Source organism: Carettochelys insculpta, chromosome 2 (assembly GCF_033958435.1).
Source record: "Carettochelys insculpta isolate YL-2023 chromosome 2, ASM3395843v1, whole genome shotgun sequence".
Lineage (NCBI taxonomy): Eukaryota > Metazoa > Chordata > Testudines > Carettochelyidae > Carettochelys > Carettochelys insculpta.
This window is the reverse complement of record NC_134138.1, coordinates 184,706,076-184,725,857: the sequence shown is the minus strand read 5'-3', so window position 1 is coordinate 184,725,857 and position 19,782 is coordinate 184,706,076. Positions and strand designations below refer to the sequence as shown.

At 42.2% G+C, this 19,782-nt stretch overlaps 1 protein-coding gene across 3 annotated transcripts in view; it reads right to left on the bottom strand.

Moving 5' to 3' along the window:
* VPS41 (VPS41 subunit of HOPS complex) overlaps nt 1-19,782 on the bottom strand; it is a 184,375-nt gene that overhangs the window by 92,723 nt on the left and 71,870 nt on the right. Inside the window, exons 5-7 of one of the 3 annotated variants that reach the window (XM_074988088.1) lie at nt 11,551-11,625; nt 3,038-3,100; nt 2,130-2,195 (exon numbers count right to left, since the gene is read on the bottom strand). In XM_074988088.1, coding sequence (XP_074844189.1) covers nt 2,130-2,195; nt 3,038-3,100; nt 11,551-11,625 — 204 coding nt within the window. Of the gene's footprint in view, nt 1-2,129; nt 2,196-3,037; nt 3,101-11,550; nt 11,626-19,782 lie in introns of those variants that run through there. The other 2 variants (XM_074988089.1, XM_074988090.1) reach the window with 2 other exon arrangements.

Here is a 19,782-nt window from a genome sequence, read left to right as displayed (position 1 = left end):
GGTTATCGGAATAAGGGGATTTTGAAGTGTGCGGGGTCCTTTCAAAAAGGACTCTGTGTAGACGAGCCACGTGCAATCGAAAGAGGCACTTTTGAAGTGCCACGGCCACCATTATGCTAATGAGGTGCTGCATATTTATGGCAGCACCTCATTAACATATTTCATGTAGGTTCATTATCATTCCCCTTTCAACATTCTGGGGCTAGTGTAGACATAGTCATAAGCTTAAATTCTGCCAAAACTAATGGGAAGACCATAACAGCGTTGGTACTGAATGCCATCTCTGCTCTAATTTGAATATGCAACAGATTAAGATCCAATTGTGTAGCAGCATGTCTGTTCAAAGCTGATCGTAGATCTGGGTATAATTTGCAAAGACAAAATATTCAGTCATATTGCACCTTTAGCACTGGGTCACAGCCTTAAGTTTAATTACACTTGAAAAAAAATAAAATAAAAATAAAAAACTAGAGGTTGAACCTCTCTTGTTAGGATATTCTGTTCCTGCAAATCATGGATGTTGCTGGACCAGAGAACCCCAGCCACAGAGGCTGCTAGCGACTAGAGCTCAGGTGCTGTAGTAGCAGGCAGCCCCGGTGGCCCAGAGTGCAGAGCCGCCGCAGGTCTGAAGTGTGCAGCTGTTGGGGGCAAGGAACCCTGTTGGTAGGAGCAGGGTGTCCCAGAGTGGCCTGACCTCCCTTCGTTTGGCAAACTCTGCCCTTTGGGACAGCTCCAGTCCCAAGGATGCCAGACCAGGGACAGTCAATCAGTAACTGGATAAAATAATAGACTTCTAGGGCTGTTTTTATTGCAACATTAAAAATCATTAGGTCAATTAAAATTTTCCTTTGGAAGAAAGCTTTTTCTCAGAAAAAAAAATTGAAGAGAAAGGATGGGGGAAAGCGAGCATGCATTAGGAAACAGTATACCATTTCCCAGAGAGAAGAATATAAAACAGCTTGACACGTAATCAGAGATAACCAGAGAGATAAATTAAATCCCTGATGGGCTTCTTTCCCATCCAGCCTCAGATGAATCCAAGTTATTTTACCACCTAAGAGAGTTTCCCCTCTCTCTGAATTCCCAGTTTCTCCTCATCATTACCACCACACAAAGACTTGACAATATTGTTGTTGGGAGAGACATTCACTGATGTGCATTACCTAAAGCCACACTCACCCTGCTGGGTTGGGCGGCCTGGTTCCCTTATCTGGGTGTTGCAGTAGGTAACACAGGTTTTGTGGCACCACTCACTTGTACTTAGCCTCAAGGGGCACCCAGGCCAAACCTGCACTGACGCTTTGACCAGTATTTTCTGTAAACTGGGCACTTGTGAGGTCCCCACAGGAGAGATTCAAATGTTACGCAGCTGATTAGCACACCACCCACAGCCAGCTTTTTGCTTCTACTGGGGGTGCACTCTCACATATGCCTCAAAGCATGTAATAATGTATTCTGCACATCTTAGGGGCCTCACATCTCTCACACAAGTGATTATGTACTCCATTAAACCACAGAAATGAAAAGCCATGACTGACTTAAAAGGACAAATGTATGATGACTGTTTGGCACACCTTGTTTTTACTTCTATAAGTAAGGGATAGAGCCAGCAAATAAAATATGCCCCAGAAGATAACACTGTTTTCATGTCAAAGGGTTGGCAGTTTAAAGAAAAATTGGCCCATGAAGTCCAATTATTTTCATCAACATAGAACACAAAACTGTTTTATTTGTTTTAGTCCTGTCTTTTAGGTAATTGAGACAACCCCCATATTTTAAAGAAAAATGCTCATTTTCCCAACCAAGACTTAACTTTGTGTATCTTTGGGCTTGTCTACACTAGCCCCCTCCTTTGAAGGGGGCATGGTAATCAGCCCAAGCGGAGAATAGCAGTGAGGTGCTGTGATGCATATGCAGCACCTCATTAGGCTAATTCCCGCTGCAGGACCTTCAAAGTCAGCAATTTCGAAGTGCCAGCAAGCTGTGTAGCTGTGGGCATTTCAAAGTACCTGTGTAACTTTGAAGTACCCTTCCTCCCAACACTTTTGGATTTTAAACAGAGGAATCCCTAAATGTAAAGGAAAGAAAAGAGAATATGCTAAATCATCTATGTCATTAAAATAACTTACCTTTTTTCCTCCTGTTACAAACTGTTTGGAGTGGGACCTTAAAAACTGAGGGTGGACAGCAACTATCTTCATTTAAAGGGGAGAAAAAATATAATTGAATTAAGTATATGTTTATTTGTTAAATTACAACATTAATACCAGTATCAACTTTCATACTGTGCAACCTGTATGATTATGGATTATGAAAGTTGCACTTTTTTGACACAGAGGGCCTTTTTTTTTTTTAAAGGTGTTCTTTTGCATTAAGATGGCATTGAATCCCCCAAGTCGCCAAAACTCAATATTGTTAGAAAAATGTTACAGCAGTTTATTTCCATAAAAAAAGAAACAGACCAAAATAAATGCCCTCTTCCCTGCAAAGAAAAAAGAAAATCAACCAATAAAACAAACAAAAACAATGACAATGCCGACAAAAAAAAAAAACCTCCTGGCTCCTCACACAACCCAACTATTGCAATTCTTTAATGGTGAACAGTTCATCTATGATAAGAGGACTATAACTGATGTCTTCCCTCACTATAGAGGGCATCATCATTGGAAAATCACCCACAGCTTTACCCCAGTGTAGATTTAAGTTTCTATCCCATTTAAAAATATGGGGCTAGCATATCTCAGATCAGAACATTTATAATCAGATCTATAAAGAAAGGAACAGTTTAAGATCTGAAACAACTAAAACATGACAATTTGCCCATCTAATTTTGCTTTTTTGTATTTTAAAAACTCAACAATACTCAGACTACGCAAAAGCTAGATCAGCTTTTCACCAACCTAACCAGTTCAAAAGTTTTGGAATGAGATAGAGGTCTATTTTATAGAGATTTAAAAACACTGAAGCGAAGAACTAGTATTTTTAGCAACAGAATCAGTTGGACCCTTGTTTTGTTGACAATTAAATATGTACTTACTTTAATTGGACAGTCAAATGTTTCATGAAATTCTTCTCCTGAATACAATCCAAATACCTGCACCTAAAGAGACAGTTAAAGTCAAAGCATGTAATACTCACTCTTCAGCAAACACTGTGAGGTGAAAGAAAATGCTTATTCCTAATATGCTTATTAAAACAATGCAATACACTAAACAATCCAAAATTACCTGAAACTTCTTTGGAGTCCATAAAGTTATCTCATGAACCTAAACAGTACCAGCGTACTTCTCTGTAATTAAGTTTTACAAACACCACAAGAAATAAGAGTTGCTTCTGCTTTAAGCTGATCACTTCTGTTAAAGCAGATACTTATCTAATAGATACGAGAAGTATTCACACATTCCTAATATAAACTCAACAAAACAAATATTTCAAAGCTTTTCTTTTCTGAAAAGCTAAGTGCTTTTTTTCCTCTTAAGGGTAAATAAAATTCAGCTTCAGAGATGCTTCTTAGAATACTTCAGGTCCTCAAAGATCTCTGAATCACAAAGCAAAAAATTGGCATGAAAACTGGCACTACACGTTGCTAACAACTCCAACTCCACAAGAGACATATCACTTAGACCATTGTATTTAGGTCAACACAGTACCCATGTAGACACTGCATTGCTTGCATGGCCTGCTGCTGCCTTTAACAGCCAGAAATGTCAGCCCAACTGACACAGGCAGCTTGGGTGGCAGGGCTATAGCGGTCAACCTAGGGTAGCAGGGCTAACAGCTCCGGTAGCCAGTCTGGGGTGGCAGGGCTCCCCCCATGATGCCCAACTCAAGACGGTACAAGAGATCCTGGAAAGGCTGCACAACACCAGCAGGAGGGTTGCATAGACACAAACAGCTGTGTGGTGCTTGTACCTTGACCTATCTTAAGTAAACTTAATTGTGTAACATAGGGTGCCCTACACACCACAATTTTCATGGCCTTTCCGAAAAGCATACAGCTGCACTGTGCTTTTTTTAACTCCTTACACTCAGAAATTCCATCTGTGAAAAATTCCCTCTTCTCTGCTAGTGTGTTGAAATAACTGGTGGTAAATGCTTTAGTTGCAACTATATAAAATAGACACTCTCTTTCAGTTAGAGACAAGCACACTAAATACAGCACCAGCGAACAAAACTATCATCATGACAGAAAAGAGGTTTAATAGGTTTTAAGAACAGAAAAATACTTTCTTCTCTTTAAATAATAGATGCGAATAATCAAATCCATGAATGCAACAGAAATGAGTTTTGCAATTAAATAAAAACAGAACAAAAAGAATATGTATTGAAGTAATGGTGTTAATGACCACGTGACTGGAAGGTGAGCAATATTTCTGGAGAAATATGGATGAAGGCAACACAAAATGGAATACATGGAAAAAAGAAAAACATTTTAAGAAACCATTATCTTATGTTCTTATAAATGGGACTCCCCTGCCCTGTCTACAGAAAGAAGAGTGCATATGTACTTGGGGAAACTTATTTAGCCTCTGTAGATTTGGGGCCAGAAAGTATAAGACACTCATCTCCCTGTTTCTAGCTAGCATCACAGACACTCAAGAGACCCACACTTTTCAAGAAGAGGAATGGAGGAGATGCTCAGGATGCATATGCCAAACAATGGAATGAGTAGATCAGTTGGACTGATCACTTTCCCAGATAACTGGACCAACAACCGTTGGCCACATGTGCTACGTTCACAAGCAAGTGAACTGTAAGCACAGCCCAATCAGGGTTGACTATATATTTATTTATTAGAGATATGGTATAGCCCTTGACTATGATGAAGGTATGCCGGGTTCGAATCACGCTATAGATAGCAGTTTACGCATGTCTGTTGAGTTCCAGTAAGAACTAAACCAGTCACGTCCTAACGTGGTTTCACAGGAACCTTATTCTAATAAATGGAATGAGTCTTTGGAGACCTTCAGTAATTGTTCATTTACTCAAGGTGTGTTTATCATCTAAGCACGGAGCAAACAAGAGTAATGTTTACCAATTACTGTGTAGGCATATAAACAGCAGGACGGTACATACACCCATGGACATCAGACCCTACTTTTCCAAGACATGTAACCCAATAAGCAAATTTTATTTTGCATGTTCAAGGGAATGGAGTCACTTATCTCACTGACTTTTTTCATCTCTCCCTTTTATCAACGTAGTCGCCCCTAATAAATCATTCGGAAATAAAGTAATGGGATTTTTTTTAAAATAAAACTGGATGGTCACCATTGACAGACCATTTCAGTGCGTCTCCAGGAAGATCAAGTCGTGCTATGAGACAACACCAAGGAGTAGAGTGGTGACTCCCCCACTCATGTATATCCACTTACATTAGCACTCATCAAGGCAGCATGAATATAAAACAACAGCTTAATTGTGAGGGCACAGACAGCAGCAGCAGCGGCATGGCTGAGCCATGCAGAGTACATAGCCACCAATTTGGGGCACGGAGAAGGTGAGATTATTTAACATGGCTCAGCCACACCTGTGCTGTCACGTCCTATGCAACTGCAGCTATGCTGCTATTGATAGCTTCACTAGCTTGATAAGAGCTAGCACAAGCACTGTACACAAATCAGGGGTATCACAGCTCTGGCTTCCAGTGTAGACATAGCCTGGTGTATTATAATGAAGAGGTCCCCGGAGAGTACCTGTAAATAGAGCATGAGAGTGCACACACACTGCTCAATAAACTTGGTCTTCCACTGTGGACTTGTGCACCTGCATGTAGTCAAGTGTGCTTTAAATAACTTGCAAGATGGGTTGAACACAGTACCATAAAACCAGTAGCTGGTGGGAGAATTAAGTCAATCTTGATCTGATTGTACATCATCCTCTCCCTGCACAGCCTGTTGCCTGTTCTCTTGCAGCATTCCCAAGTCAGTGCATTACTCATTACTGCATATATAGTTGACAATAACTTGCCTTAAAAAGAGCTGCACAAACTAACTGGGGCCAAGCTACTGCCCTGGAAGCTTGGATATTATTTTCAGACAGTGACAAGCACCACAAAGCTGCGGTGATGGAAGTCAGTAACCTCCTCAGACCAGTTCCTAAACTTTTCCTATTGTGCCCCGTCTCCCTGCCCCACACTCCAACCAGTAATAGAATCTGCCCCATCTCCACTGCTGCATAGTCCAGGCTTCCTCAGCAGAGGGCCCTGGGCTGAAGGCAGAGCTGAGATCAGAGAGAGAATGACAGCAGAGCTTGTCCAGGGGAGGAGCAGAGGTCAGAATGGAGTACGCTCGTCCCTTGCTACACAATTGGTTCCCAAATTTCTGTTCACAGGTGAAAACTCATAAAAGTCTCCAATTTGCTCCAAGTGATTGTAACTTGACATAAACCAGTTGAGTTTGGGTACTTTTCTGATGTATTTGAATAGTTTGGCACCACAAATAGAATGTAGTGTATGTATGTAGAGCAGGGATTCCCAACCAATGGGTCGGGACTCAAACATGGGTCTCATGAGATTTGTTAAAGGTCGCCAGCTGGGCAGTTCCCAGCTGCACGTGGCTGTTAAAGAAGCCATCTGCAGTTTCTTAACACTGCTGCCTCAGGCAGATATCTATCAATAGAGATATCTGCTGGAGATGGCAGCTACCTCTGTCACTAGGGATAGCAACTACCTTATGCCTAGGTGCTGAAACCTTAACACTTGAGTTAATTGCTCAGAGCAGGAGGGCTGGGGGAGCCACCCAGCCCAGCAGCCCCGCTGAAGAGGCTGCAGGAGGAGGAGGAGTGCCTAAGGGTGGGGCTGTTGAGGGTTGTGGAGGAGGGTGTTTAAGACTAGGGGAAGTTTGGGGCTGCTGGGGGGGGGTGTTAAGGCTGGGGGCAGTTTGGGACCTTAAGGGAGGGCAGATTAAAACCTGGCCAATGGCAAGGTCTGTGGGGTGGGCGGGGCGGGGCCTAATACAGTAAACCCTGGAGTTACTCAGGGTCTGTTCCTGCAACCCCTGCATAACTTGAATTTTCCTGCAAGGGGAGGGGAGCCAAGAATCACCAGGGCTGGTCAGTTTCCTGGCTCCCAGAGTGGCAGGAGCTTGGAACCAGGGGCAGGCAGCCTCCAGTCTCCCCATGGCTTGCTCATGGCTGGTCAGTTTCATGTTCCTGCCATTTCAGGGGAGGGAACCAGGCTAAGAGCCTTCTCCCTCTCTTCCCCAGCTTAAGGGCTGTCAGACAGCTGCACGTCTGAGGGAAGGGAGGGAGAAGGCTCTTGCTGCTGGGCTGCAGATCTCCCTGCTCTCTGCCTGGGACTCTGCAGCTGGCTCCGCTCCAGCCACGGGGTTGCAGGTCTCCCTACCCCCAGCCAGGGACGCTGCTCGTATAAGTGGGGGAAGTTCACTCATATAGTGAATAAAGGTAGTATAGTTGTTCCTCATTTTAGCAAGTACTCAGTAGTAAAGTACTTGTTAAACAAGAGACGAGTGTAGCAGCTAGAGCTGGAGATGGGATGGGGGTAGAGCAGGACTATGGCTAGGGACAGAATAGGACTGGGTATCACTCACTCCCACCTCTGGGGAGAATGGGTTGGCCCCCACTGCCAAATCCCCACCGTGCCCCAGTCTGGGAACGACTCGTACAGATGAATGGGTGACATTCAAGTTGAGACTGACTCTGCAGCTACGAAAATCTTTGGGAGTGGAGGTTATTGGGTAGAGTGTTTTCAATTGGCATAAAAACTCAGATTGAACAGAACGAACAAAATAGTCAAACGCAGCCAGAGGAAGGGAAGCTCACTAAGGAGATGGGATCAAAAATAAGAGGTTAAAATATGAGAATCTCCAACCCATGTTACATTTCAGCTGGTTTAATTAAAACACACATGCACCCACACATTTCTTGCATGAACTAAAACCAAATAACCAAAATTAACATCAGCAGTAACTGCTAGAGTTATACGTGCTCCAACAAATACATAGCATTCTGTTGCCCATGCACACACTGATAGACATTTTCAACATTTAGATTCTTTCAGAATTTGGAAGTAAAGTGGATCCAGTAAACTAAAGGGAAAATAACCCCACTTTATAAAACCTGTATTATGTTTACTCAGGGGACATCACAGACCCGTTTATTACTCCTTAATGTCTTTTATGCCAGAAAGAGAAAGTGATTATGTTCAAATTACAAAGCTATATTGGATTTATCCTGTTCTGCCTTCTGTCTCCACTCACATCTCCCACAACAGGAGACCATTTCTTTTAAAAATCCTCTGTATGTGCTTTTATCTACATACAATATCCCTATATCTGATTTTAGACCCACATTCTGGACCTCAATATCCCAGTACACAGCCCCTTAGGCTTAAATGATCAAAAGGGACTGGACTGACAATCCACATCTTCCAGATTTAGTTGTTTGGTTGTTTTATGCATGGGTTTGAAGTCTGAGACACTAGCTCTACAATGATCACTGACATTGGGCCAGCTGGGGCTGGAAACATTTCACTGTTCTCCTCAACATCTATGACTAAGGACCAGTGTCTTCCTCTGTCACAAAGGCTGACCCAATGCCAGGCAGAGGGTGGCAGAAGTGCTGTCTGGTCTTTAAATGACTTATGACTTTCCAGTTACCACCTTTTGGGCTGACAGGTTCTTCTTGCAGAATCAAGCCCAGCATTTAAATTATTCTACAGCTGGAAATCCTGATGTGAACAGTTGCAACACTCACACAACAGGAATTCTTGCGTTTACACACATACTTTGTTAATACATTTAGCATTGTCACAAACACCCTAACTTCCTAAGATAGGGAATGTACATGTATATTTCCATTTCATATACTCACACAATTCCTTATGGTACCACCTGAAGTGCCAGTCATCATCTCTCTCATCACCATTACCTTCCCCTTATCATCAGTGGCCATCATTCCGGCACCTCCCGAGGACCTCATCTCTTTTTCCTACCTTCTTCTAGATTGGGACGCCACTTTTTATAATGTGTTTCACTGACATTGTTATGTTTGATACATATTCAGTAGGGCACGTCTCCTTTCTCCATATCTGTATTTCTTCACCTTACTAATGGTGAAGTGTCTTCTTCCTATAGGTCAGTATATCATTGATCTCAGATTATTATCTTATTTGTTAACTCAGCATCATGGCATTTTGTGGTTATGTATCACATTTGTTCTACTTAGTTATTCAGTCTGGGCTGAACCTTTAATTTTGGGTTTTTCTAAGTACCTGCTAAGTTTGAGGGTATTCTTGGAAGCACCTATACCACATCTAAGTGAAAAGGCCCGAACACATGCACACTGACTTTGCTATCTGGGTGAAAGGTCTCAGGCATTTGTGCACTTGCTTTGTCTTAGCTCAACATACAGGATGTAGTCTAAGTCCCTTGTGTACAGCCAAACTACTTTATTATAAATCAACTTAACCTCTTATAATGAACACACAGTCAAAACCACAAGGAAATCCTACATATTTATTACTTACAGATTTATATAAATGTATTTATATCTATGTACACATACACATAACCATTTACAGCCATGCCTATGGTGAGATATAGGCAAAGCAAGTTGCATAGATTGTCTGTGGTTTGATTTTTTTTTTCTGCACATATTGCATTACCCACCCAGATCTTCTTATTGATTCATAAAAGAATCCACATATTTGGAGAGGGCAAGCTCAAAAGCTTTTATTTCTGAAGCTCCCTAACCTTGGCAGTCTCCAGATGGATATCTCACTGCGCAATGTGGGGGGTGAAACAATGTTCCTTGTCCTCAAGAATGAAAGTGTTTGTTACAGCATGTGCATTTCCACACTCAACATACCAAAAGCAATTGCTGACACAGTCTTTAACATGTTGCATAACTGTTACTGCCAGTGACCATTTGGAGTCACAGGAACAAAAACTTGGCCTTGATTCTGGATTAAAACACAACGCATTTTCCTGAACAATAAACATTTTCTAAACAAAGCCATGTGTTACAATGCACTTTACAAAATAACTGTTTACCTCATACCAGAGAGGTAGCCGTGTTAGCCTGTCTCTTCAAAAACTACAAGAAGTCCTGTGGCACCTTATAGACTAACAGATATTTTGGAGCATAAGCTTTTATGGGCAAAGACCTGCTTCATCAGATGCATGTTTACCCAACATCTGGACTAGAGTATACACATTTCTGCAGATTCCTAAAATTTAATTTACAATTATTGAAATTGAGTGACCCACATTTGTATGAGTTGAGGTTGCATTCTGTTGGATTCTTATTTCAAGTCTAATACACAGGCATAACACACAAGTCCTTATAAAAGGCATACTACTTTTTATAAACATTCAGACCTAACAATCCCAGCACAATGTGTGTGATCACCCTTAAATAATTACTGACCCTCCCATTACCTTGCTTAGATTACATCACTCTTGCTCAATTTCATACAGGCTGCAAAATTCCACAATTTTTTTTCATTAAGCACTAGTATCCCAATTACTAGGTCAAGATATTAACATCAAGATATCCTTGAGAAACACCAAACATGGATATATAAGCTGACTACATGCATGAGAAGCAAAACTCATTTTTAAAGTAAATAGAAATTAAATGGGTTTGTTTTCTCTTTCTTCCTATTGCAAGAGCCAACATTAGTTTTAATTTACTGATCCTTAATGGATCAGTGGATTAGGATCAACAACCCTGCCAAATTAGATTAGGGAAAGCCATGTTATACTCAGTGAGACAAATATTAAGAAGTGATTTTTAATACACTGTGTCTACTGTCAGTATTATTTTCAAGAAGTTTAAATATACCATGTGCATTAGAATTTTATTCCCGCAAACCAACGCTGGAAGAGGCTGCCACTGACTTAAAAACAAAAAAGACATTCTTATAAGCAGAAAATCAATCACTAAAACCACTAAATGTCACAGCTCAACATTCCAGGGAAGCAATGATAATTGTTAGTTATACACTGTACGAATGATATATGTCCACAGTCAAGGAAGTAGGTGCCAGTTTTTTAGGACTGTACATATATTGATTTTGCATTTATTTAATGTGGCCATTGTAAGACACTTTATTCTTCTGATAAACTATGATTGCTTATCAAAAGATTCTATAATTCAAGAGAAACATTCATAACGTGTGAAAATGAAAACTAGCAGCCCACAGAAATCATGCCCACAAAATCCAATTTTGTGGATTTATAGCAGAAAGGCATTAAACTACTGTCTTGCAGGAGCAGCAGACTAGTCACTGAAGTATAACTGGCACAGCAGTAATGATTAAGGTGACATGTCCTCTTGCAACTGCTGTTAATCAGCTTAATACCAGTTATATTATTGACATTCTTGTAATTACTTTTCCTAAGGCACATTTGTGCAAAATATATTTGACTTTAATTATGAGCATTCATAGGTGAGCCCAATTCCTGAAATGGAAGACCAAATTGCTTCTAACATAGGTATTTTCTGCAGAGATATCATGTGGATCTAATGCTTAGTACACAAACTCTGCCTGCTGCCTCTTTAAATATGTGAGTGGCTTAGTTGTACCTTGCCGTCTTCTGAGCATATGCCCATGTGTTCTCCACTTTCATCCAGGCTGATCTGATTTATCTTCACTGGGCTCTATAAAAAGAATATGTAAACTTTAAGAAAAGAAAATTGCATCAATGAGCCAATATCTTATTTTTCCCCTCAAGAATTTAAGCAATAAAATATTGCTAGTGTTTTAGTTACATGAGTTCAAGAAATATATATTAAAAAAGGTCTTTCTGTACCAATGTTAAAATAATACATCTTTGTTTCTAGCCTGAAGCTTAACCCAGAAACCTGACAATTTTCCTAAATACCTAATGCAGAGACTTGGAAATATATGTAAAATGCCATACCTGAACAACTCAGTTTTGGATCTGTACAACATACTCATTATGAGTCTCTCTTGGTATCAAACCACATTTTAAAGAACACGATGAAGAATGTTACACTGGAAGAATTTTCAGCAGTTCCAGTTTGGTCCATGTGATAAAACAGTTATTTTCTCCCTGCAAATGTCTGTTTTAACTTTTTGCTTCTATCTTTCATGCTATCTTTAAAAGACGGTATTTAAGCAAACCAATATAAAAACAACATAAGCTAAGTCTTGTCACAACCAAATACTTTCAGAAAGAGCTGTCAGATAACATCTTTTATGGTAATGTTATCATCGCCATTCATTTAAGAGAGAACAAAAAGGTTATCTGCAGCCCAAGAGATTACATAACACCACTTTGTATGTAATTTAACAAATGCACCCGCTTTTTCCCATAAATAGCAGGCGTACTTGTTATATTGCTTGAGCACAAATATTTAATACTATACATATGCTCCAGTGTATTTCAATCCAGCAAGAGTAAACTTGAGTATTTAAAAATTGCTTGTGAACCATGTTAATGTCGAGCCCGTGTACTGCCAAATAAAGCAAATGTCTCATTTCTTCCCTTGTCACTTGAGGATCTTCACCCACCATTTTCAACATCTCTTACATATTTTAAGTCTTTGCAAAATTGTCATAAAAATTTAAGCAGCCCCCATACAAAACACACTCAACACTTAGTGTAATGCTGAACCTGATGAAAAAGGGAATTGTATATTGTACTCACTTGTGAGAAGAAAAAGAAAAATAACCTAACTCTTAGCAGTGCCTGCACTAGATAAGGAAACTCTCAGCAAACCAGTAATATAGTGGGTCTAATACTAGTCATGCTATTTCAGATACATTGTGTGTTCACACTTGCTGTTAGAATTACACGGACTTATATCACAGTTTCTGGCTCAGCAGACTACAGGACATAGTTTAAGGCCTTTTAGGAAGCTTAAAGCAATTGTGAGGAAAAGGAATCAAGCTCTGGGACATTCAGTTCAATGCCCAGTCTCCAATTCTCCATCATCACCTTGAAAGCATCTGCACAGTATATTTCTGGTTAGCTCAGCATTCCTATTATAGGCTGCTCTCAGTATGAGCCTCAGGGTATGTCTATGCTTGGGAATAAAGTCGAATTTACTGAAGTTGACTTTTTATACACTAGATTTTAAAAAGTCAAATTTGAGTGTCTGAAACTGCTGACAAAGACAATTTAGTGTGTCCCCAGCAGGTTACCTAAGTTGGACTGTGGCAGCAGTGCACTGTGGGTACCTATCACACAGTTGCTACAGACCCGTTGCATTTTGGAATTCTGTGCCAGTGTCTTGTGGGGGGGGGGGAAGTCGCCACAAGTGGTAATGGGTTTCTGATGTCATCCTCTCAGAATTCATTTCCCTCACTTCCCACTTGCTGCTGAAAAAAAACGGGCAAGGGAATTTTCACACTGCTTTTACATTGACTGCCACCCACTATTACAAAGAAAAATATGGATCCCAAAATGTTTCAAAGTCTGGCGCAGTGTTTTGTGGTGACATCCCACACTACCGCGCAGAATATTCTGAATGTACTGCCCATGCACTATCAGTGGTCATGAAGATCTGGAGAGTAGCATCACAGAGTTTCTGGCAGCTCTGCAGTCACTGCACAGCATGGAGCACAGGTTCTGGACCTGCAAAACCAGCTCAGAATGTTGGGATCACATCTTTCTGCAGTCATGGGACAATCAGCAGTGGTTGCCAAACTTCTGCATGAGTAAGGCCACTTTCATGGAACTTTGTAAACTGCTGTCTCCAGCCCTGAAGCACAGCGATACTAGAATGACCACCTGCTTTGACAGTTGAGAAGTGTGGCAATTAATCTGTGGAAGTTTGCAGCACCAGACAGCTATCTGTCAGTAGGAAATCAATTTGGAGTAGGCAAATCTACAGTGGGGGCTGCCGTCATACTGCTAACCAAGGCGATCAACAAGCTTCTCCTGCTAAAGACAGTGACTGTGCGGAATGTGCAAGAGATAGTGGATGGATTTGCTGCCATGGGATTCCCTAACTGCAGTGGGGCCATAGATGGAATCCACATCCCCATCCTGGCACTGGACTACCAGGCCTCAGAGTACATTAACCACAAGGGGTATTTCTCTATGGTGTTGCAGGTGTTGGTGAATCACAAAGGTCATTTCACTGACATCAACATGGGTGGTCAGGAAGGGTACATGACATGCAAATCTTTACGAATTCTGATCTGTTTAGAAGGCTCCAGTGTGGAACTTTCTTCCCAGACCAGAAAATGAACACTTGAGGGTATAGAAATGCCCACAAGTATCATAGGGGTATTAGTCTGTATCCACAAAAACAAGTTGTCCTATGGCACCTTATAGACTAACAGATTTTTTTGGAGCATAAGCTTTCATGGGCAAACTGATGCAACTGACAAAGTGGATCTTTGCCGTTGAAAGCTTATGCTCCACAAAATCTGTTAGTCTATAAGGTGCCACAGGACTTCTTGTTGAAACGCCCATAGTGATTCTCGGTGATCCTACTTACCCCTTGTTCCCTTGGCTCATGAAACCATACAAAGGCACCCTGGACTGCAGTGTGGAGCTCTGCAGCTACAGGCTGAGCAGATGCAGAAGGGTGGTAGAATGTGCCTTTGGTCATTTAAAAGCAAGGTTCAGGTGCCTTCTGACTTGCTTGGGCCTCAGTGAAAAAAACCACTACCCTCGTCATTGGAGCCTGATGTATTCTTCATAACATTTGTGAGGTGAAGGGGGAAAATTTCATTCTAACACAGAGGGCAGAGGCAGAAATCCTGGGCAGAAATTATCAACAACCACACACAAGGGCAAACAGGAAAGCACAGAAAAAAGGAGCGAAAAATCAGGGATTTCTTGAAAACCAAGTTTATGAATGAACATGAAGGGTGTTAACTAGCATCCCCACAACTCCCCTGCACACAGTCAAGCTATTTCCTTGTCCTTTATAAAACCCCCTCCAACCACATAACAACCCTCACTACCACATCCAACCCCACAGCTTGCTAACTAATAAATAAAGCTTTCTTTTTCCAGTCTATAATGTTTTTAGTTAGGGGGCGCTAATGGCAGAGTGGTGGGTATAGGGGAAATAGAAGGAAACTAAGTTTGTGGTTCATCATATGTTAGCCTTCTGCTGGAGGGTGATTCCCTGGGGGTACAGTGCAGGGATCTCCATGACCTTCCCCCACTAATTCTAGGTCCCCAATAAGAGGAGGAGGCAGAATGTTCAGAGGGAGGAGGTATGGAAAGGAGGGGGCATAAATTGTACAAAAAAAGCAGAGCCCCTAGCAGGGGAGAGGACTGATTGTGTTGAGGGAGGTCTGAAATGGTGGAGCCTGGAGTGGCTGGGGATATAGGACCCTGACCAGGGTAGGAGAATGAATGTGGTAAAGGTGGCATGTACTGAGGCAGGCATTGGACAAGGAATGCAGAGTTTGTTGGTTTTGATTTTTCAAGCATTGCTTCCATTATCTCAGTCTGCCTTGTCATTATTGACAGGACTGAGGCATTCATTTTTTTGCTTCATTGTCCACTATGCTGCTTCTCCACTCTCTCAGCTTAACTTTTTCCTTTGCTGCCTCTTCAAAATAATTCTCGCTATCATTTCTTGCTGTGACTACTTCCTCCTCTGCACTGTGGCTCCTGATTTCAGGAAGGCTGTAGCCTCTGCTTCTCTTTGCAAGGTCTCTTCCTGAAAATACATATATATATATATATGTACACACACACACACATATATATATAGAAATATTAAGGGCGCTGTCAGTAGCAATATTTTTATCATTACTCGGAACAATGAGCATATGGACAGAAAGAGTAGCTGTCTCTATAGAAGAACTTATTACAACTGCAAGGTCACTCTGTGGACACAAGGCTGAAGAATGCATGATTCCAAGCACAACAATTTAAGTTCTTATGCAGATTATGTTTACCTTCAACACATGGTAAATATTGCCAAGTGTCTGATCAGCCACCCATGTGGCCCAGAAGGGGTGAGGATGGTGTCTTGTTTAAAAGCAGGCTGCCCCAGAAGTTAAAAGTCATCATTAAAAGTCACTGCAGGCATGCATGTGTACCAGCGGAAGGTCCAACTGCCTGCAGGACTGGGGGAAGGGAGATCTACTACATGTTCAAGCAGATGTTGGCCCAAAAAGGAGGGGGATGACTGCAGCATGGGCTTCTTAAAGCAGCATGTGGATTTTAAAGCTGCATCGTGATGTAAAAGCCAGTAAGGCTGCACGAGTTTTGCTCTGCACTAGGTGAGTCACAGGCAAAAAATCATTAGTGAATCACAAAACTTCCCATGTGTTTTAGGTTGACAAATGAGACATCAGCCTCCTCAGAATTAGAAAAAAGAATAAGAAAAGATTACTCGTTCTGTCCAGATACAATGTTGGAAAATTTGCAAGAATGCTCTGTGGAGCCATAATTCCAGATTACTTAATGGTGGCTTGGTGAAGTAAGGTGTCCTATCATGGAAGCAGGAACAAGTCAGGTCTCCCCAAAAATCTCCTGAGGAGAATCCAAAGGTGCCTGTCTAAGACTGTCAGCTTTATGTCCAAACAGGATCAGCATTCCATCCTGAGAAATATTAACAAGCTGTTCTATGGGAAACAGACATAGACACCTCCACGCCCCCCACAACTGCAGCATACTATTATTGGTTGAAAAAAAAAGCATACTCACCAGAGGTTCCCTCTCCAGCATCTGAAGCCTCCTGCTGAGACAAGAGGAAGGGCTCCAAGTTGAGAAACAGCTCCTGGCTTGCAGAATCTGCCTCTGCACTCAACTGGACCCCACTGTCATCCACCTCTTCCTCTTTCAGCAAATCAGACCACACTTCATAATCCTGCATAGCAGCGCTGTTTATTTAGGAGTAAGCATGGCTTTTGAGGGGCTGCACTGTGAGCTGGTGGGCTGAATATCTGTCTGTGTCTCTCAGCATGTGTTTTGCAAAGTGGGGCAGTTTGAAATCATGTTTGGCAATTTGATAAGTTTGCAAGGTCTGAATTGGGAGTGCTTTATTCCAGGTGGGCCTTCAAAGGCTGATTAGACTGGAGGAAAGGCTCTGAGTTGGGCCTAGCCAGCCAGCAGCCTGATAAGAAGGCAGCCACAGTGAATGAACACTGTGAGCAGCTAGCAGCAGCAGGTAATAAGGAGTTTGCCTGGGAGTTTGCCTTTTGCTGGGAGCCCCATAACAGTTGTCCTCTTCTTATATGTTTGTTTCTCTTGTGCCCTTTTAGGCAGCATTAGAAACACCTAGGGCAACTCTCTGAGGGAAGGGGAAAAATAAAAGTTGACACGTCTACTGGGAAGTCTGCTGTTGTGATTTGAACGGTATGTGCCATGTTTGTCTTCCTCCCGGACAACAGAAAGAATTTCACGTGTCCCAAGTGCAAGCTGGTTGCCATTTTGGAAGGGAAGGTTAGAGGACTTGAGGCTCAAATATCAACCCTCAGGTCCATCAGAGAAAGTGAAGACTTTCTGGATAGAAGGCACCATTTAGAACTGCAGGAACAGCAGGCTGTTCAAAACAAGGAAGGGAACTGGAAATATGTTACCTCCAGGAGCAGAAGAAAAATTCAGATCTTTCCAATTCCAGTGGAGTAAGCAACCGTTTTCAGCCTCTCTGCACAGGTGATACAGTGGAGATAGCTGGGGCAGCTACCGCAGAGAGAGTGGATCATGAGAAGACCCCACAGATTGTAAGGCATGGGATGTGCAGTCCTAGGGATGGGGGTTCTATGACCACCACCCCTAAGAGAAGAAAACAGGCGGTGGTGGTTGGGGACTCCCTCCTAAGAGGGATGGAGTCACCCATCTGCCGTCCAGACCTAGAATCCTGGAAAGTTTGCTGCTTGCCAGGAGCTACAATCTGGGATGTTACAGAGTCTCTTCCAAAAAATCATGAAACCTGAAGACTATTACCACTTCCTACTTCTTCACGTGGGAAGTAAGGATACAGCAAAGTAGGACCTTGATGAGATCACTGCAGATTATGTGACCCTAGGAAGAAAGATCAAGGAATACGGACCACAAGTAGTGTTCTCGTCCATCCTCCCTGTGGAACAAAGAGGTCCAGGAAGGGATCATTGAATAGCTGAGGTAAATTTGCGGTTGCATAGCTGGTGTCGCAGAGAAGGATTTGGTTTCTTTGACCATGGGATTCTGTTTCGTGAACAAGAATTGCTAGGAAGAGATGGGATCCACCTAACAAAGAGAGGAAAGAGAATTTTTGTGGGCAGGCATGCAAACACAGTGAGGAGAGCTTTAAATTAGGTTCGTTGGGCGACAGTGACACAAACCCTGAGGTAAGCGGGAAAGGACAAGGGAACAACACAGTAGGATTCCTGGGTGAAGAGGAGAAAGTGGGCCAATCAGTCACTTCTCTAAGGTGCTTATACACAAATGCAGAAAGCCTGGGAAACAAACAGGAAGAATTAGAGGCCATGGCACAGTCAAAGTAGTATGAAGTGGTTGGAATAATGGAGACTTGGTGGGATGATTCACGTAACTGGAGCACGGTCATGGAAGGTTATAAACTGTTTACAAAAGACAGACAGGGGAGGAAAGGAGGAGGAGTTGTACTCTATGTGAGGGGGCAGTATGATTGCTCACAGCTCCAGCATAAGGAGGGAGAAAAGCCAGTTGAGTCTCTTTGGGTTAAGCTTAGAGGTGGAAGTAACGAAGGTGGTGATGTAGCTCGTGACTGCTATAGCCCAGCAGATCAGAGAGATGAAGTAGATGAGGATGTATTCAGACAGCTAAGAGAAGCTTCCAAATCACAGGCCCTGGTTCTCATGGGAGACTAATCATCCAGACATTTGTTGGGAGACCAGTACAGCAGCACAAAGACAGAAGATTTTGGAGAATGTTGGCGATAAATTCCTGGCACAAGTGCTGAAGGAACTGACTGGGGCCATGCACAGATTGACCTGCTGCTCACAAAGAGGGAAGAACTAGTAGGAGAAATAAAAGTGGGTGGCAACCTGGGCTGCAGCGACCATGAGGTGGTAGATTTCAGGATACCAATAAAAGGAAGAAAGGTGAGCAGTAAAATACAGACCCTTGATTTCAAAAGAGCAGACTCTAGCTTCCTGAGATGGGCAGGATCGCTTGGGAACGAAGATGAAGGGGAAAAGAGTTCAGGAGAACAGGTAGTATTTTAAAGAAGTCTTACTGAAGGCACAGGAACTAACCATCCCACTGCATAGTTAGACATGCAAATATGGTTGGCAACCAGCTTGGCTTAACAGGGAAATCCTTAGTGAGCTTAAACTTGAAAAGGAAACGTGGACAGTTGACAAAGGAGGAGTAGAAATATATAGCGGAAGAATGCAGGGCAGTAACCAGGAAAGTGAAAGCACAACTGGAACTCCTGCTAGCAAGGGATGTGAAGGGTAAGAAGAAGGTTTTCTACAGGCATGTTAGCAATAAGAGGGTTATCAGGGAAGGTGTGGGGCCGTTACTGGATGAGAGAGGTAACCTAGTGACAGACGATATAAGAAAAGTTGAAGTACTCAATGTTTTTTTGCCTCAGTCTTCATGGACGACGACAGCTCCCACACTACAGTGCTAGACAATGAAGCATGGACGATGGAGGGCACACCTCGGTGGAGAAGGAGTGAGTTAAGAGCTACCTAGAAAAACTAGATGCATACAAATCCATGGGTCTAGATTTAATGCACCCAAGGGTACTGAGGGAATTGGCAGATATCATTGCTAAACCTTTGGCCATTATCTTTGAAGACTCTTGGCCATTGGGAGAGATCCCGGATGATTGCAAAAAGGCAAATGTAATGCCCACCTTTAAAAAAGGAAAGAAGAACAATCCAGGGAACTATAGACCGGT